Here is a 21,059-nt window from a genome sequence, read left to right as displayed (position 1 = left end):
TCTGCTTCATTGACTACACCAAAGCCTTCGACTGTGTGGATCACAACGAACTGTGGACAATTCTGAAAGAAATGGGAATATCAGTCCACCTTATCTGCCTCCTAAGAAACCTGTATGCAGGTCAAGAAGCAACAGTTAGAACTGGATATGGAACAATGAACCAGTTCAAATTGGGAAAGGAATACATCAAGGCTGTATATTGTCACACTGTTTAACTTCTATACAGAGGGCATGGGTGTGTGCCAAGTCGCTTCAGTCATGTCTGACTTTTTTGACTCTATGGACTGTAGCCTGCCAAGCTCATCTGTCCATGGGATTCTCCAGGCAAGAAAACTGGAGTGGGTTGCCATGCCCTCCTCGGTTCTTCCAGACCCAAGGACTGAACTTGTCTCCTGAAACTCCTGCACTGCAGGCAGATTCTTTATTGCTGAGCCACCTGGAAAGCCCTATATGCAGATTATGTCATGGACTGGAGGAATCACAAGCTGGAATTAAGATTGCCAAGAGAAATATCAACAACTTCAGATATTCAGACACCACCCTTATGGCAGAAAGCAAAGAGGAACTAAAGAGCCTCTTGATGAGAGTGAAAGAGGAGACTGAAAAAGTTGGGTCAAAACTCAACATTCAAAAAACTAAGATCATGGCATCCAGTCCCATCAATTCATAGCAAATAAATGGGGAAACAATAGAAAGAGTAACAGATTTTATCTTCTTGGGGGGGTGACTGCAGCCATGGAATTAAAAGACACTTGTTTCTTAGAAGGAAAGTTATGACAAAGCTAGACAGCATTTTAAAAAGCAGAGACATCACTTTGCCAACAATGACCCTATAGTCAAAGCTATGGTTTTTCCAGTAGTCACGTATGGATGTGAGAATTGGAGCATAAAAAAGGCTGAGCACCGAAGAACTGATGCTTTCGAATTGTGGTGCTGGAGAAGACTCTTGAGAGTCCCTTGGACTGCAAGATCAAACCAGTCAATCCTAAAGGAAACCAACCCTGAATATTCATTGAAATGACTGATGCTGAAGTTCCAATACTTTGGCCACCTAATGTGAAGAGGTGACCTATTGGGAAATATCCTGATGCTGGGAAAGACTGAAGGCAAAAGAAGAGGGCAGCAGAGGACAAGATGGTTAGATAGCATCACTGACTCAATGAATATAGTTTGAGCAAACTCCAGGAGACAGTGAAGGACAGGAAAGCCTGGTGTGTTGCAGCTCACGGGGTCACAAATAGTCAAACACGACTTAGCAACTGAACAACCTATTTAAATGTCTCATGTTAAAAAAAATCAACCAAGAACTACAGGGACCCATCCTACACCTCGACTTCTTTTTCTGCCCCTATACAGCCAAGTTTACAACAAAGCACACACTCCCACCATCAGGGTTGTGGCTCCACCACTTATTTGAAACTGGCCTAACTGATAATTACATTGCTTGTAAATTTTTAGTTAACTGACCTCTCCAGAGGCTTTGGTTACTATTGACTCCCCTGTGTTTTTACTGTGCAACAAGGCTAACTTTAATTCAAAATTCTTGGGGCACCTGTTACCATGAGCAACTATCCCCACATATTAAGCTTCATTAATTACTTTATTTTTTAGTGAATACATAATTATTAATTTCTTTTCTTAAACTCTGTATTATATCAACATTTACCACTACCACTCCTGCTGCTGCTAAGTCACTTCAGTCATGTCTGACTCTGTGACTCCATGGATTGTAGCCTGCCAGGCGCCTCTGTCCACAGGATTCTCCAGGCAAGAATACTGAAGTGGGTTCCATGCCCTTCTCCAGGCATGTTCCCAACCCAGGGCCTGAACCCGCATCTCTTACATCTCCTGCATTGGCAGGCAGTTCTTTACCACTCCTGCCACCTGGGAAGCCCCAGCACTCCTGATAATAACCCTGATAAACGCCACTATTACTCATTAGGAAACCAAGGCCTTAGAAGAATCTAAGGTGAAACAAATGTTTTAAAAAGATTAATATAGCAGTAATAAACAAGATGTAATGAAAATGAGAGAGAAGTAGGTAAGTTTCAGGAGAAATTTAGACTTAAGGCATAGGACTGAGAAGAAAGACTGAAAGACATTATGAAGATCAGACAGATTATGTAATAGCAGGATAGGAATTACAAGAGAAAAAAGGACTCAGAGTTTCCAGCTGGACTGAAATGTAAACCAAGGACAATAGCAGGAAAGTCAGGAAGAAATGGTTTTGCTAAATATTATTACTAATGTGCCTTACAGTGAGTTACTAATAATATGTCTTAGGTATTATGAAGTATTATATATAACACCAAAGAAATCTAACAGAGGAGATTAGATATGCCTCAGGTGAAATCTAGAAGCTTCTTCAAAGAGCTAAGAAAACAGATATTTTAAATTCCATTTCAGTTCAGTTCAGTCGCTCAGTCGTGTCTGACTCTTTGTAAAAGTCTTAACTTCAGATGTTCTTGACAGAACAAAAATGCATGAAACTTCTGAATAACAGACTGATTAACTCACTGAAGTACACTGACTACACAAGACAGAATTTAAAGTGAAGAAGTCAGGGTCAGTTTTATGTTTGAACAGATAGAAACAAAAAGTCACAAAATCCTATTACTTAAAATATTTTTATTTCTAAAAAAGTTTAAACCATATTAAAATTTAAATAACTGTACAGTACTTGATAATACATTTCAATAAACTGAAAAGTAAAACAAACCTATTAAATCAGTTTACTTTTCACGTTTCTGTACTCTTCTGCTCCTCCAGGAGGATATAAAAATCGACAGCGAAAATGGAAAATTTAAATACAGCGTACGATATAAGGCCAAAAGAATTTCTAAAACTAAATTTCACCTAGTAATACCCTATAACTACCAGTGTGCTTACAACAGACAGGAATTTAAAACAAAACAAATCCAATTTGATTAAATCCTCAATTAACAGACGTTTTCATTTCATTCGAATAAAATAGCAACCACTGTTTTATCCAATACACCATTATCAGTCCAGAAGAAATGATCTGCCTAGTTGTGCAAAACAAGAACAGTTATCTTCTGAAAGGATGTGAGCTTTTCAAACTCAGTTCTTTTTCATCTGTGTCATAATTTCCAAAATAGTAGACAGCTCCAGTTAATGTCTTAGCAGTCCACTTCACTATGAGAGTGCATCCTCCATGAATTCATCATATAGCCACTTACAGGTATCATCTTTCGAACATTCTATAGTTTCAAAAAGGCGCAGAAAGTCTTTAGGGTACATATCTACTACTCTTACATCCTTTTTTTTTTTAATTTGCTTCAATATATGCACTGCATCAATTGGACTCAATGACCTGCAAAATAAACACAAAGTAAATCTGCTTAAATATCTTTCATAACAAAACTGGCAGTGAATGCTGATAGAGGTGGTTTCTAACCCCAATTTTAAACATCTAACAATATATGTAAATTAATCTTATTCAATTTAAGAGCCTGCATATCATAAATAGCTTTAACTATGTCTATATTCCTAAAGTTTCATGGCTTGCTGCAATGAAAAGAGCAGATTTAGGCTTTAACATGTTCTAATTGATTCTTAAGCAAAACACTAGTTTAACATTTGTCCTTCAAAAAAATTATTCTGCCCACCTGCTTCATCTTTTAACTCTCTTTGCAAAAAAATTAACTCCATTTACGTTTAGGTAGAAGTTCAGTAAGTATTCAAACAGCAGAAACTACTGTCTGTTTTCAAAGAGGAAATAATTTTTCACATTTTTGTTTAACTATTACTGTGAATAAATTAGAAGCAGATAATAAACTTATAATTTATAATTACATAAATTATAAATAAATACTGCTGCTACTGCTGCTAAGTCGTTTCAGTCATGTCCGACTCTGTGCGACCCCAAAGACAGCAGCCCACTAGGCTCCTCTGTCCCTGGGATTCTCCAGGCAAGAACACTGGAGTGGGTTGCCATTTCCTTCTCCAATGCATGCAAGTGAAAAGTGAAAGTGAAGTCGCTCAGTCGTGTCTGACCCTTAGTGACCCCATGGACTGCAGCCTACCAGGCTCCTCCATCCATGGGATTTTCCAAGCAAGAGTACTGGAGTGGGGTGCCATTGCCTTCTCCAATAAATAAATAAGCACTGCCTTATTCTGTATTGGTCTAGTGAGAAACCACCAGTGAGCCTCTGACAATAACAAGTAAACAACTGTAGTAAAATGTTTTGGAGGAAAATATTCCAATACTTTTCTGACTGTGAATGGAATCCTGGTGACGGGTATAAAAATCCTTGCAGTTCATAGCGTCTCAAAAGCTTTAGGTAGAAATACAGGGTATGACCCACAGTAGGAGGACCGGGGTGGTATAATGATTTGTGCCTACTTTGGTTAGGAAACAGAACCACCGAGGACAGGCAATGACCAGATGCAGACGGTGGGTATGCCACCACTAATGCCAGTGGCAAGGAGCCAGGTCTTCATGTAGATTAATCTCGACAAAGATAAAACAAATTTTAGGCATCCCCAGTTGTTTTTTCAAAGAAGGGGGAAAAAATTAAGCTCAGGAGAGCTTAATTGGAAAATTAAGAAAATTAACTGGAAAATTAATTTCCTTAACTGGAAAATTGTGTGGAAAATATATTTTCCTCAAAATATGTACCAGCAAAAAGGAAGTATTTTGAAGCAATATTAATAGATGAGTGAAAACATGGTCCCTCACTGTTAACGAAGCCATAAAAGATATAAAAACAAAGCTCTTAACATGAAAGCACAATTCTCACATTAAGTTGCTACTTTTGTATTTGCTTGTATAATTCTTACTTACGGTAAATGGTCTATTAGCTTGGCATTGCGTTTCATAAAACATTGTCTTAACATGTGAAAAAATACATCATAGTTAAAAGGTGTTAAGGTTCCTGTAAATAAATTTCTATGAGGAGTCAACTGAACAAAACACAGGTTTTGTTCTAATGATTCCTGCAGAGAAAGGAAAATAAAATGTATTAGTCATAAAATATTGCCCGTGAAAGACACTGTTCACTGATGCATTCAATTTACCTTTTGGAAGACAGAATCATCATAGACCCTGAGTGTCTCTAGAGCTTCTTTTTGGATGTGCCAATAAAGCAAGGCCCCAGTTGCTCTTAACCTGGGCTATTCTCCTGGGGGATGAGATGATGCCCCTCTACGGGACAAAATGTTTGCTATAAAAGGGATGGACACCCCCAGCTCTGTGTTCCTCAGCTGCAAGGCAAACCCACTGCACGCACACCACTCAACCAAGCAATTCACATTTTTCCAAGGGACACAGGGCTATGTGTCTCTGGCCAGCACTACGAAAGAGTGACAGCTTATTAACTTGTAAGCAGGGGAAAATGAAATCCTAAATGTGACACTTATATATACTGAGTCTCTTCTGTATTTGAGGCATAACAGCAAACACTAAACATAAAAAAATTATTGCCTTATAATTTTTATTTGCATTTTAAAAAATATAGGGTTAGCAAGCATGGCCTGCCTGTTTTTGTATACTACGGAACTACAAATGGTTTTTACATACATAAAGGACTCTTAGAAAACAAACAATACCAACAAATCCACAGAGGACATGTGATAGACTGTATGTGGCCTGCAATCATAAAACATGTACTCTCTTTTACACAAAAGGTTTGCAACCTGCTCTAGTATATAGTGTTATACAGATTAAAATAAAAACTGTACATGACTTGATGTAACGTTAAGCTGTTTCTCCCCCCTAAAATTAATTCCTCAGAGCACAGGGAGCCTTATGCTTGAGTTCTTAGGAAATCTCACATATTAGCTAGTAATCTCTTATTTAGGCTGCCCAGGTGGCTCAGTGGTAAAGAATCCACCTGTCAAGCAGGAGACATGGGTTTGATCCCTTGGTCTGGAAAATCGCCCAGAGAAGGAAATGGCAACCCACTCCAGTATTCTTGCCTGGGAAATCCCATGGACAGAGGAGCCTGGCAGGCCACAGTCCATGGAGTTGCGAAAGAGTAAGACATGACTCAGCTACTATACAACAATCCCTTTCTTTATTAAAAAAAAATGTATATATACACATATGTAAACAAAAATACTATTTGTGGAAGGCAAGATGGCCAAAAAAGAAAATCTCAATCAGCTTTGGTTTCTGCTTTTGAATTCTTGAGGCTGAAGAATAAAAAAGCAAGGCAGTAAAATTTTTAAATATTTAGCAATTATTAACTAGGGAGGGGAATAACGTTACAATTGAAAGCATTGTTACCAAGTTTTTTGAAAGTGACTTTAAAAAGCACCTTGTAGATAGATCTGGAGTTACAGATTTTGGTTCATTTGATAAATAAGGAAGAAAAAATAACCTCCCCAATGTCAACGAATGGCTATTTATATTTAATAGCTTAAGAGAAAATTTCCAGGAACAACACAAAAACATGGCTTCAAAAAAGTGGAAACCTCAAACCATGTGGATAATGAAGATCATGAACTTTAGAAAATCTGTTAAATATCTAAAAGTGCTTCTTAACAATTATGAACACACCAACATCAAAGACACATGTGAAATACCTGAATAAAAATTTCTCATGAAATGTAACATTTGGTTATTTCATCTTCATCTCTAAAAGTCTGAACAATTATGTTAGCCAAAACAACATTGTACCTTTTGACACTGTCAACGAGCCAATGAGAAAGTGCATTAAATGCAGGGCGTTACTCGTTTTCAGGCCATATGGATAAACACTTAGCGGTGCCAAGCCAAAATGCACCCTGTTTTGTGAGGCTCCATAAATTATGTTCACAGACAGGGGAACACCACTAAAACTACAACGATCGCTGCTTACTCTGAAGTCATGATTATTTAAAAATGGAACATTTTCCTGTTTTCCTTTAGTGGCAAGAGTGAGAAAAAAACAAAGTAGGAAGCGATTGGGAACGTCATACTGAGCTAATACACTGAGATTAGGGCATCGTTAGCATTTAATCCCAAAGTGGAACTTCTGAATTGAGTCCAAAAATTATTATAAGTAGCTCTATATAATCTAAATGGAGGATCACTTTATAACATCATCACTTTGGCACCTTATAAAAGGAAAAAAAATCTTGTTTTTAGTTTATCAAATTAGATGACTATTAAAATAACCGTATTTTCCAAATTTGAGATGTATCTTCATTTCAAAAATTAAAAAGAGAAGACAGAATCTGGGTTTAAGCCTATTATTATGCTGGCAAATAAAAGCGTCTGTCTACAATGCAGGAGACCAGGGTTCGATCCCTGGGTCGGGAAGATCTCCTGGAGAAGGAAATGGCACCCCACTCCAGTATTCTTGCCTGGAAAATCCCATAGACGGAGGAGCCTGGTGGGCTACAAGTCCAAGGGGTCGCAAAGAGTCAGACTCGACTGAGCGACTTCACTTTCACTATACAAATAGCTGAAAAATACAACTCTTTACCAAAATAATTTGAATATTTATTAAAAGCAATAAGATATATTTTTTAAAGTTCTAGATATTCTAAAATTTAAAATTTCAGTAAATACAGAATACCAGGTAATGCAAAAGAAAACAAAGTATGTTACATTCAGAGGAAGAAAGGAAAAGGTATTCATTCATTCTTACCCTATGCCTTTGCTTTTCCAGCTCTCCCTTTATAGCATACGTGTCAAATAATGAGGAAGGCTCCTTGAGGGAAGATAAATTAAAAAAACACATTTCTTTCATTTCTTTTTGGACAAAGTGCCATACATCATTACCGCCTTAAAAAATGTCTTGCCTATACAGCAGAATAAATTAAAGCCAAGTCTAACTGAATTTAAGAAAAATATGCGACAGTTAAATCATACACATTTTTCTTCTCTTTTTTTTAGATAAAAGGAGGGTCAAAGGTCTATCCCAATACTGGTAACTCTATTACTTGCTTAGATAAACACGGCTGCCCTTAATATAATTATGTAAATACATTCTTAAGTTAGCAAGCATTTCTCTATTATAGGCACAATCAGTTTAGGGGCTAATAGATCAATACTGAGGATGTTTCTGTTCTACTTTAGTGGAAAAGTCACTGATATGAATATGCTGGGACATGTAAGGAGACAAACTATGTCAATTTTTAAAAGAATCATTACTTCTTTGTATCTAACTTTGGTATAAGCAATTTTGTATGTGAAGCAATTTTAAAAGATGACCCAACTGAGAAATTGTGTGTGTTTGTGTGTGTGTGTGTGTGTGTATGTGTGTGTGTATATACCCATATACACACAAGAATTTATTTAATATGTGTACATACATTAAACACATATTTGGCTTCCCTGGTGGCTCAGATGGTAGAGAATCAGCCTGCAATGCAGGAGACCTGGGTTCAATCCCTGGGTCAGGAAAACCCCCTGGAGAAGGAAATGGCAACCCACTTCAGCATTCTTGCCTGGAGAATTCCATGGACAGAGGAGCCTGATGGGCTTCATGGGGTTGCAAAGAGCTGGACACAACTGAGCAATTTTCACTTTCATATATACACATTTAATTCCAAAAGAACAGCATTTGACACAGAGTTAAAAGACTAAGACATAATATTGGGTGTAAGGTTTGAAAGTCTACTGTCAAAAATGATAATTTATTACTAATTGCAGCTGCTGCTGACATAGAATGAAAAATGCAATTGTTGCCCATCAGTTCCCAGCAGTTTCATGAATGTTACCGAGAGGAGGAAGGCAGAGCAATAGCAGTAGCAGCAGGCAGTGCACAGCACACTCCCACACCTGGTCTATCTACAGTAGTTTAGGGCTCTGCAGTGGGCACAGAGGAGACCTCATTTCTATTTACCAAACTCACAGGAGAGGAAAACCTACAAGACCTTGGGAACTGGGTTTAACAATGGACCCTCTGGTAGGAGACACATTAATATAATGGAAAACTGTTTAAAATGCTGGGTCTGGAATAACTTGTCCTTTCTGGAGGTTAATAAATGGCAAAAGTCAATATAGGGCTTTTGAAAATAAATACTGCAAAAAACAATAAAACTATCCTGAAAGCTGAAGTCCTCTGAGGGCCTCTTTGAAGCAACTAAAGTCAGGAGGAGAGAACAGCTGAGATGAAAAGCCAACAGAATGAGAAGAGATCAGTGGGGTTAAGAGAGGATTCTAGGGAAACCAAGAACTATAGCACCAAGACTGGTATGGGCAGAAAGCAGGGTCAGTGCCATGAAGGTCAAAGGCGAAAAAGATTTCTGGGAATACAGAAAAGGGATGAGAGCACGGTAGAAATAAGACAAGGTACAGAGTGATCCAAGCTAAGAACCTGGGATGCGTTGGAGGGAAAAACCAGAATTGGAACAAAAGCTAAAATCAAATGAGATCACATTCTAACGACCAAGCTCGTATTGAAGATCTTAAGGTGTTCCTGGACAGAAGCAATGAAGAGACTCCATGGAGAAACACTGTACGCGACTTTAAAATTAAACAAATATATCTTTGGAAGAACAAGGGTTCGTAGAACATTCACAGACATATCCCTAACAATAACTTGATGGATAATCTACCACAATAAAAAACAGAATGGGCAAACTATGCTATGAAAGAAATGGTACGTATCACTTTTTTCTTATACTTTAGGCCTCTATTAAAAATGCCAGACACACACATACACACGAAAGGGTAGCCACAAGTCATATGTAGCTCCTGAACACGTAAAGTGCGTCCAGTCTGAATTGGTTTTAAGTGTAAAATATACACTGGATTTTTACTACGCAAAGAAGAATGTAAATTATACAATAACCTTTTTTCACTTTTCATAACGTTACTGTTTAAAAATGTAAAATTACACATGTGGCTTGTATTATGTTTCTATTAGATAGCTCTGATCTTGCCTAAGGAAATAAACTAAAAAGGAGAATGCTCTATAATGAGATATTAAATAGCCATTAAAAACAAGAAAAATGTTTAGATAGAAGGGAAAAAAATTTTGTAATTGACTATTAGCTATCAAATTTTAAAAAAAGGTAAACTCTCCACTGTAAAAGAATAAACACTTTTACAATGAAATACGTATTTGTGACACAAAACATCGCCACAGTGCTCTATTATCTTAAATACTTGGGAAAAAAGAAATTTAATTTTTCTTCATTTACAGAAATGCAGCCTCTTTGAAAAACAATGAACCTCTTTGTTGAAATTTAGGATTTTACTCACCGTACACACGACCTTGATCCCACAAGCTGTTTGACCGAGCACACTTAATGACTGATACAAGGCTGGAGTTTGGGGATTTGCCGTTAGTTTCTAGTAAAAGGAAAATACACCAAAATCAACTGTCAGATCTTAATAGCATCTAGAAACGGTAATAATATCTTAATAGCGTCTAGAAATGAAAGAAAATGAGAATTAAATGCAAAATCTTAACCATTTCAAGTAAAAGTCTCCTTAAACTTTCATACTGAAATATATCATCGTGTACATTTAACATGTGAGCCTGATGGGCTACATATAGACTGAATGTAGTCCACCATGCTCCACTGTGCATGGAATTACCCTGGTAAGAACACTGGAGTGGGCTGACATTTCCTACTCCAGGGGATGTTCCTGACCCAGGGATTGAATTCGAGTCTCCTGTGGCTCTTGCATTGGCAGGTGGATTCTTTACCACTGAGCCATCTGGGAAGTTCTTCTCTTTCCAGGGACAGTCACCATTTACTTACTATTTGGATCTGGGTGAGCAAATCATCTTTTCATCTCCGGACCCTGGTCCCCCACAACCCCCATCCCAATCTGTAGCTCTTAAACAAATAAGCATTTCCAGTTATCTTGGATTAAAACATGAATAACATGAAGCATTCTGAGCAGCAAAGAAACATAACTTTCAAGGACTTTAGGAGGCCCTCAGCTTTCAGAGAATAAAAAGTCTACAACTATATGTTCACTACAGCATCATTCGCAACAGCCAAGAAAGAAATATAATCTAAGTGCCCACTGATAGTTCAATGGGTAAAGAAGACGGATAAAGATGGATATGTTCTTTAAAAATACGTGTGTGTGTATATATATATATATAGACACATATATATACATTACACAGACACACAAAATATAACTCAGCACTAAAAAAGAATGATCTCTTGCCATTTTTGACAACTAAGGATGGATCTACAGAGTATTAAGCTATATCAAATAAGTCAGACAGAGAAAGACAAATACTGTATAATTTTATTCATATGTGAAATCTAAAAAACAAATAACAAACATAAAACAGAAACAGAATTACAGATAGAACAGAAGGTTGCCAGAGGTGAGGGGGTGTGGGAATAAATGAAATAGGAAAAAGAAATTAGCAGGCACATGCTCTCAGTTACAAAATAAATTTATCAGAGGGATGAAAGGTACAGCCTGGGAAATATAGTCAATGATACTGCATCTCTGTGTGATGACAGATGCTAACTAGACTTACCACGGTGATCATTTTCTAATACATAGACATTTTAAATCACCATGTTATATATATCAGGAACTAACGTAGTGTTTAGATCAATTATACTTCAAGAAACAAATTCATACATCCCAAGAGTTCTCTTCACAAGTATTTTTTTTTTAATTTCTATCTGTATGAGATGATGCTTAGAAGACTTATGACAATCACTTCATTATGTATATAAGTCAAAACATTACACTATATACCTTAAACTTACACAGTGCTACATGTCACTTATATCCATTGATAAAAATGGATAAACGAAAGATGGTGGGGTGGTGTAAATATACAACAGAGTTATTATTCAGCCTTAACAAGGAATGACATTCTGACATGTGTTACAATTTGGATGAACCCTAAAAAGACAGAACAGTAAGTGAAATAAGCCAGACACAAAGTGGAATACTGTACGATTCCATTTACATGAGGAACACAGACTAGTCAAATTCATAGAGGCAGAAAATACGGTTACTAGGGGTCCAGGAGATGGGGGAAGGGGAATTAGCTGCTTAGTGGGTGCATAGCTTTAGAATGGAATGATGAAGAAGCTCTGTGAAGAGACAGATGCTGGTAAGAGCTGTGCCACAAGGTGAGTGCACTCACTGCAGTGCAACTGTACACTTCAAAATAGCTACAATGGCGAACTTTAGTTACGTATGTTTTATCACACAAAAACCTTTTAAAAATAAAACCTAAGGAGCGCTCTACAGAAATTTAAAAATAACCTCGGTACTCTTAAATGTCATGAGCCCAAATTAAAATCACGCAGATTAAGACTAATCTGATAAAAATCACAGTACTCTTTCAAAACAAAAACCTAATCAGGTACTTGTAACAACCTACCCGGCATTCCTTTTCAGAAATAAACAAATTTAGTTCTGCTCGTCCATATTTATAAACAGAAGAACAGGAATACAGGTCATGTAAAATTTTCCAAAGTGTGTTCCTCTCAGTTTTAGCTGGTAAGATCCCAACTACTTTTAAAGGGAAACCTGTTAAGGATACAAGCAAAAGTATTTAAATAAATTCTTAACATTTTTTTCCTATGAGTATACTTTACTGAGTCAAATTAGGTTAACAAACTATATTGTTTTAAAGTTACTTCAATGAAAACTAAGCCTTAGCATCATTCCATGATCTAGAACTTAGCCCCTACAAAATTGCTCTGATTGAATCTAGGTGACGGAAAAGCCATAATCAATTTAAGAGCAACTGCCCATAAACTATACTATGTAAATATTTACACAAATCTTAACAAACCTGGTATACTGCTAAAGAAAAACTGACAAACTCTAAGCTACTTCTCTACTGAAAGACAAAAATCACCTTTTTTCCAAGGATGTGCTTTCACTCCCAAATACTGAAAAAGCATATCTGAAGTCATAACGGGAGGGGTCACCATGCCATGATTTCTAGGGTCCAGTTTAAAGAAGTCACAATAGATCACTTCTAGTCTTCCATTCACACTGTTTCCTAAGGACTAGAGAGAGAAAGAGAGAACTTGTTTAGAAATTTTAGTGTTTAAAAATGGGAAGATGTTTTATAACAGAAAATAACAATAAAAATATTAAAGTGAAAGACAGATAGATCCAAGAGAATATTTCTAGACAGATTCAAGAGAGTATTCCATTTTTTCCCAGAACAGTTTAGTAAGTCCTTTACCAAACAAACATGGCCCATTCTGTAGGTCACTCTCTAGCTTCTTCTTAATTTTTCCTTTACTTTTCCTAAAGTCAGAGCCAGCAACAGAAGGAAAGCTCCTTGCCTGCTAGAAGACAAAAAATATACCTCAATCTTTTTACTGCCCATACGTTTTTCACCCGGCAGTGCTTGAGAACTTACTAGTGAGAGGAAGTATTAGCTACTGACTCTACAAACTTAATTCGAAGTTACTAAAAATCAAACAGAAGAAAGCAACATTTTGATGTGCACACTGAGGTTCCCATGCACAAAAAATTCTACAGGTATTTACAAGGTTTCAGTGAATCTTCAATTTAAAGTTATGAGTTAAAAGAAAAAACTAAGCTTTCTTAACTGTTTGAATTCAACCTATAAATATGACTCTATTTCTAAATTTAGCATTTAATGATTACTTTCAAGAGGACCCTTAAAAAAAACTAGTGATAGAAAAAGGCACAGAGCTGGGAGTGGAAACAATACATTTTGGTCATGATAATTCTGAGACACCTATAACGTGACTTAAGTGGAGATGCAGGTAGGAAGTTGTAGACCTGGATACTGAAGTACAGGTTGAAGACATAAATGAACTAAGACACAGTTTACCACAAAAGCCTTAGGAAGTGTGCCTTTGGAAGCATAACTATAAACAAACCAAGTGGAGGTGATGGAATTTCAGCTGAGTTATTTCAAATCCTACAAGATGATGCTGTTAAAAGTGTTGCACTCAATATGCCAGCAAATTTGGAAAACTCAGCAATGGCCACAGGACTGGAAAAGGTCAGTTTTCATTCCAATCCCAAAGAAGGGCAACGCCAAAGAATGTTCAAACTACCGCACAACTGCACTCATCTCACATTCCAGCAAGGTAATGCTCAAAATCCTTCAATCGAGGCTTCAACAGTACGTGAACTGAGAATTTCCAGACGTTCAAGCTGGATTTAGAAAAGGCAGAGGAACCAGAGATCAAATTGCCAGGATTCGTTGAATCATAGAAAAAGCAAGGATATTCCAGAAACACATCTACTCTGCTTCACTGACTACACTAAACCCTTTTGACTGTGTGGATCACAACAAAATGTGGAAAATTCTTAAAGAGATGGGACTACCAGACCACCTGGCCTGCCTCTTGAGAAATCTGTATGCAGGTCAGGAAGCAACAATTAGAAGCGGACATGGAACAACAGACTGTTTCCAAATTGGGAAAGGAGTACTTCAAGGCTGTATATTGTCACCCTGCTTATTTAACTTCGATGCAGAGTGTATCATGCAAAACGCTGGTATGGATGAAGTGCAAGCTGGAATCAAGACTGCTGGGAGAAACATTAATAACCTCAGATATGCAGATGACACCACCCTTATGGCAGATAGTAAAGAGGAACTGAAGAGCCTCTTGATGAAAGTGAGAGAGCAGAGTGCATCCAGTCCCATCACTTCATGGCAAAGAGATGGGGAAACAATGGAAACAGTGGCAGACTTTATTTTCTTGGGCTCCAAAATCACCGTGGACTATGATTGCATCCATAAAAATAAAAGACAAGTGCTCCTTGGAAGAAAAGCTATGACCAACCCAGATAACATATTAAAAAGCAGAGACATCACTTTGCTGACAAAATCTGTCTAGTTAAAGCTATCGTTTTTGCTGTAGTCATATATGGATACGAGAATTGGCCCGTAAAGAAGGCTGAGCACCGAAGAATAGATGCTTTCGAATTGTGGTACTGAAGAAGACTCTTGAGTCCCCTGGACAGCAAGGAGATCAAACCAGTCAATCCTAAACAAAATCAACCCTGAATATTCACTGGAAGGACTGATGTTGAAGCTGAAGCTGCAATACTTTGGCCACCTGTTGTGAAGAGCTGACTCAGTGGAAAAGACGCTGATGCTGGGAAAGACTGAGGGCAAGAGGAGAAGGGGGAGACAAGAGGATGAGATGGTTGGATGACATCACTGACTCAATGGAAAACAGTTTGATCAAACTCTGGGAGATAGTGAAGGACAGAGGAGCCTGGTGTGCTGCAGTCCAGGGGTCACCAAGAGTGGACACACCTGAGCGACTGAATAACCACCACAAAAGATGATGTCTCTTCTACTGAATACACATAGCTATTTCTTCAACAATAGTCTTCACAATTCAAATGAGATATAACTCCATCTATTTAAATAAAAACAAAATTAAAGAGTAGTTGATTTACACAAGTTGTGATGATTTATCATTATAGAACACAATTTACAACATGTGTATCTCTAGCACATCCAAAGAGGAAAACAAACTGTTCCTGTTTGAAACACTATTAATGTGGAATCTGAGAATTTTATCAGGGGAGTGGACTAGGGGAGAGAAGGATTTTAAATTTAGGTAAACATGCTGAGTCAAGCATTAACCTTGAAAATCCTTTTAGTTTTTAGTACAACTAAGAGCCTTTAGGTGGCTAGAAGCACTGCTTGCTAAGAGCACCACTTAAGGCTCTGATTTAGGGTTGCAAAGGTTCTATTTAATTACTTCTCTTTTATTCTGGCACATATATATGAATTCACTCGAAACTTTGAATGGCTTTTCACTTTCAGTTCAGTTCAATTCACTCACTCAGTCGTGTCCAACTCTTTGCGACCCCATGGACTGCAGCACACCAGGCCTCCCTGTCCATCAACAGAGCATCTTTTAATTTCTTGGCTGCAGTCATCATCTGCAGTGATTTTGGAGCTCAAAAAGATAGCCTGTCACTGTTTTCCCATCTATTTGCCATGAAATGATGGGACCAGATGTAATGATCTTAGTTTTCTGAATGTTAAGTTTTAAGCCAACTTTTTCACTCTCCTTTTTCACTTTCATCAAGGGACTCTTTAATTCTTCACTTTCTGCCATAAGGGTGGTGTCATCTGCATATCTGAGGTTACTGATATTTCTCCCGGCAAACTTAACTTCAGCTTGTGCTTCTTCCAACCCAATGTTTCTCATGATGGACACTGCCTAGAAGTTAAGTAAGCAGAGTGACAATATACAGCCTTGATGTACTTCATTCCCAATTTGGAACCAGTCTGTTGTTCCATGTCCAGTTCTAACTGTTGCTTCCTGACGTGCATACAGATTTCCCAAGAGGCAGGTCAGGTGATCTGGAATTCCCATCTCTTTAAGAATTTTCCACAATTTGTTGTGATCCACACAGTCAAAGGCTTTTTTTAGTCAATAAAGCAGCAATAGATGTTTTTCTGGAACCCTCTTGCTTTTTTGATGATCCAACGGATGCTGGCAATTTGAACTCTGGTTTCTCTGCCTTTTCTAAATCCAGCTTGAACATTTGGAATTTCATGATTCACATACTGTTGAACGCTGGCTTGGAGATTTTGAGCACTGTTCAGTTCAGTTCAGTTGCTCAGTCCTCTTTGTGACCCCATGAATCGCAGCATGCCAGGCCTCCCTGTCCATCACCAACTCCCGGAGTTCACCCAGACTCACGTCCATCGAGTCAGTGATGCCATCCAGCCATCTCATCCTCTGTCGTCCCCTTCTCCTCCTGCCCCCAATCCCTCCCAGCATCAGAGTCTTTTCCAATGAGTCAACTCTTCGCATAAGGTGGCCAAAGTTTGAGCACTACTTTACTATCATGTGCTGCTGCTGCTGCTAAGTCGCTTCAGTCGTGTCTGACTCTGTGCAACCCCAGAGACAGCAGCCCATCGGACTCCCCCGTCCCTGGGAATTCTCCAGGCAAGAACACTGGAGTGGGTTGCCATTTCCTCCTCCAATGCATGAAAGTGAAAACTCAAAGTGAAGTCGCTCAGTCGTGTCTGACTCCTAGCGACCCCATGGACTGCAGCCTACCAGGCTCCTCCGTCCATGGGATTTTCCAGGCTAGAGTACTGGAGTGGGGTGCCATTGAGATGAGTGCAATTGTTGCAGTAGTTTGAGCATTCTTTCACATTGCCTTTGGGATTGGAATGAAAACTGACCTTTTCCAGTCCTGTGGCCACTGCTGTTTGTTTTCCAAATTTGCTGGCATATTGAGTGAAGCACTTTCACAGCATCATCTTTCAGGATTTGAAATAGCTCAACTGGAATTCCATCACCTCCACTAGTTTTGTTCGTAGTGATGCTTCCTAAGGCCCACTTGACTTTGCATTCTAGGATGTCTGGCTCTAGGTGAGTGATCACACCAATGTGGTTATCTGGGTCATGAAGATCTTTTTTGTAGTTCTGTGTACTCTTGCCACCTCTTCTTAATATCCTCTGCTTCTGTTAGGTCCATACCATTTCTGTCCTGTATTGTGACCATCTTTGCATGAAATGTTCCCTTGGTATCTCGAATTTTCTTGAAAAGATCTCTAGTCTTTCCCATTCTATTGTTTTCCTCTATTTCTTTGCACTGATCATTTAGGAAGGCTTTCTTCTCTCTCCTTGCTATTCTTTGGGAACTCTGCATTCAAATGGGTATAACTTTCCTTTTCTCCTTTGCCTTCACTTCTCTTCTTTTCTCAGCTATTTGTAAGGCCTCCTGAGACCACCATTTTGCCTTTTTACATTTCTTTTTCTTGGGGATAGTCTTGATCACTGCCTCCTGTACAATGTCACGAACCTCCATCCATAGTTCTTCAGGCACTCTATCAAATCTAATCCCTTGAATCTATTTGTCACTTCCACTGCATAGTTGTAAGTGATCTGATTTAGGTCATATCTGAATGGTCTAGTGATTTTCCCTACTTTCTTCAATTAAGTCTGAATTTGGCAATAAGGAGTTCATGATCTGAGCCACAGTCAACTCCTGGTCTTGTTTTTGCTGACTGTATAGAGTTTTTCCATTTTTGGCTGCACTTTATAATGAGTTAAAGGCTGGGCTCAAGCTATTGCTAAGGCGAAGAGGGAATGGAGACTTAAGACGTTTCAATTTTGCACTTCTATTTACAGTTTCAGAAATATTTTCAAGGGTAGTCTTACATTCTCTCAAGAAATACTGTGTGTGAGGAATTCTCCAGACCCTATTTATCCTTTTTTCATTGATTCAATTGTTTTGAGACTGTTACTTTGACCTTATAGAAAACCATTGTGTTACAGGATAACAAACTGTAAACAGGACATGTTAATGCCATCTGTAGTTCAGTTCACTTCAGTGATTCAAATGGGTACATCTTTCCTTTTCTCCTTTGCCTTTAGCTTCTCTTCTTTTCTCAGCTATTTGAAAGGCCTCCTCAGACAGCCATTTTGCCTTTTTGCATTTCTTTTTCTTGGGGATGGTCTTGATCATTGCCTCCTATACAATGTCATGCCTCCGTTCATAGTTCTTCAGGTACTCTGTCTATCAGATCTAATCCCTTGAATCTGTCACTTCCACTATATAATCATAAGGGATTTGATTTAGTTCATACCTGCATGGTCTAGTGATTTCACCTACTTTCTTCAATTTAAGTTTGAATATTGCAATAAGGAATTGATGATCTGAGCCACAGTCAGCTCCCGGTCTTATTCTTGCTGACTGTATAGAGCTTCTCCATCTTTGGCTGAAAAGAATATAATTAACCTGATTTTAGCATTGACCATCTGGTAATGTCCATGTGTAGAGATTTGTCTTGTGTTGTTGGAGAGGGTGCTTACTATGACCAGTGCATTCTCTTGGAAAAACTCTGAACATGTAGAGTAATCTTCAAAAGTAGGCACCCTTCTAAATACCAAAATAAAAGCTATCTTGTTTTTAATTTCCAGGTTGAAATTACAGATGGCTTTGTTTACTTAATCACATTCAAGATCTTGAATCTCTGAACAATTTTGTGTGTCCTTTTTCTCGTCATGTTTTTGGACTTTCAGCAGATTAAACATCAATTACATAACCTGATTATAATCTTGGTTTTTTTCAGTTGTAGAAAAACAACCATCTAATGTGTTGTATGGTTTTATTTTCCTGAATTGAACCAAATGATTTATAAAAGAAGGAAAGAAAGGAAAGAAAAAAAGAAAAAGAGACTGGCAATGAGGCCAGGAATTTCCACTTTACTGTTTACTGAACTTGTCAGCCATACATGAAGCTGAATTCACTAAAAAATCCATTTGGATAATACCTTTACTCCACGGAGTTTTACAAGAATACATCAAACTTCTCCAGCCTCTGAGTCCTTAAGTCCTGAAGTCCAGGGTTAGCATAGTCCCATTAACCTAATACTAGCAACTAGATTCTAAGCTCCCTTCCAAGCCCCTTCTAAGAAAGAAGAGGCACAGGATAGTCCACTAGTGATGAGGAAACAAGCCTAGAGACACGAGTTATACATTTTGTTCAAAGTCACCCACATGTAGCAGAGCTAGAATTAGGAAAAAAAAGTTTGAATCCTATCTTTCAGTCATTCAGCAATCATTGATACTTACTCTGTTCTATCCATTGAGAGTAAGGAGATATTCATGGCATAGCCTGTAAGAGTGATTCTTTAAAAATAATCTGTGTGCTTAATTTTACTTCCCTAAAACACTGGAATGTAGCTGACTGAACAATAAATTATTTTTAAAAACAAAAATATACCTTCAATTCTGGAATAAAATTTTTGTCACTTTCAAGGGCAATCACTCTGGCACCACTTTCAAGCAATGCTCGGGTGAGTACTCCAGGACCTAGCACATTAAAAGAAAGAAAAGTTTATTTGCAAAAGAAACACCATAATCTTTTTCAATATCAAAGAAATTAGATGTTTTACCTGTATGATCTAATTTTAATTCTCACAACATCCCCAACGTAGATATTACACTCCTTATTTACATATAAAGAAATCGGGGATTAGACAGTCACTTTACTCCAACATCAAAACCGGTACGTGGTGCTGCATGGCTCTGAAAGCATTCCGTCAAAGAGTGAAAAACCTGCGCTCTTAATTACAATGTTCCACTACTTCTCAAGAAAAAAAAACAAACAAAAAAGCTTGCCTCTAGCTTACCAGTTATTATTGGCTATCCGGATATTTTAATAGCAAAGGTACTGCGAAACCTAAACAGAACTTGAGAAGGAACTGGCAACCCACTCCAGTATTCTTGCCGGGAAAATCCATGGATGGAGGAGCCTGGTGGGCTACAGTCCATGGGGTCGCAAAGAGTCGGACACGACTGAGCAACTTCACTCCACTTCACTTCAAACAGAACTTGACTGCTCGTGATAGGAAATGGTGCTTTAAAAAAAATTATTCTTCAGTAAGTCTATAAATCTTGTGTTCCCAGCATCCTGCTACGGTCTATGGAAAATGCACTAAAGAGATGAAAAGTTCTTTTGGGAAGATAGTGAAATCTAAGAGCATGTTTTATCAAAACATTTTGTAAAGTGCAAATTGATACAGAAATATGGGAAGTCAGGATTAACACAGACCATAAAAGTTCCTTAAACGAAGGGGTCATGTTTCTGACAGTACGCAGACGTGAAAATGCAGTCCGCGAGGGACTCACCTGGATTGCACTCCAGGATTAGCTGGCCAGCTTTTCGTTTTCCCCGCAGCATGCGCACCACGGTCTCAGCCACTCTCGGACTGGTTACGTACCGCTTGGTCTCGGAACGGGACTTGTACAGGCGCGAGGACAATTTCCCAAATTCCACATCGGGCTTCAGTTGCGTATGAAAGTCATACAAGCCACGACAGTTCTCTGCCGGGACGTCCTTCCACCTCGCCACTCCGGAATTCAAAACGCAAAATCGCCCAGCGCGGGTAAACGCTGAAAGCGTCAGCCGAGAGGGAATTCCCGCCCCCGGGACCCACATTCTCACCCTCTAAGGCCTGTCCCAGGGTCGCCCAGGATCGTTACATTGTCGACGAACTCCATACAGGGCACACCCCACGTGCCACTTAGCCCTACTCCAGGACTAGGCCGGCGGAAGTAAACACTCCACCCTGTGCCTGCGAATGACCTCTCCGTCTTGCCTTTGCCGTCACTTCCGTTTCCGTGCCGGCGCAGACGCCGGAGGACTGCGAGTGGACGGCCGGGGAGAGAGA

General features: G+C 38.6%; 1 protein-coding gene across 1 annotated transcript; it reads right to left on the bottom strand.

The window, feature by feature from the left end:
- Nucleotides 1-2,608: 2,608 nt before the first annotated feature.
- TFB2M (transcription factor B2, mitochondrial) lies at nt 2,609-20,979 on the bottom strand. The gene is made up of 8 exons (XM_061382445.1): nt 20,518-20,979; nt 19,610-19,698; nt 12,762-12,915; nt 12,279-12,427; nt 10,163-10,252; nt 7,599-7,661; nt 4,808-4,959; nt 2,609-3,334 (listed from the first exon to the last, which is right to left on the bottom strand). The coding sequence occupies exons 1-8, from the start codon at nt 20,825-20,827 to the stop codon at nt 3,157-3,159; spliced, it is 1,185 nt and encodes a 394-aa protein (XP_061238429.1). The 5' UTR covers nt 20,828-20,979; the 3' UTR covers nt 2,609-3,156.
- Nucleotides 20,980-21,059: the final 80 nt, after the last annotated feature.

Source organism: Bos javanicus, chromosome 16 (genome assembly GCF_032452875.1).
Source record: "Bos javanicus breed banteng chromosome 16, ARS-OSU_banteng_1.0, whole genome shotgun sequence".
Lineage (NCBI taxonomy): Eukaryota > Metazoa > Chordata > Mammalia > Artiodactyla > Bovidae > Bos > Bos javanicus.
Note: the sequence above shows the minus strand (reverse complement) of the source record. Positions and strands in the feature narration are given on the sequence as shown.

What these genes read in the sequence shown, in the direction of transcription:
- TFB2M (XM_061382445.1), bottom strand. Translation starts at nt 20,827, where the DNA reads ATGTGGGTCCCGGGGGCGGGAATTCCCTCTCGGCTGACGCTTTCAGCG. An exon ending in AGCACATCCTTGGAAAAAAG is followed by an intron (nt 12,428 to 12,761) that starts GTGATTTTTGTC and finishes TATCCTTAACAG; the next exon opens with GTTTCCCTTTAAAAGTAGTT. An exon ending in TTTCTGAAAAGGAATGCCGG is followed by an intron (nt 10,253 to 12,278) that starts GTAGGTTGTTAC and finishes TCCTTTTACTAG; the next exon opens with AAACTAACGGCAAATCCCCA.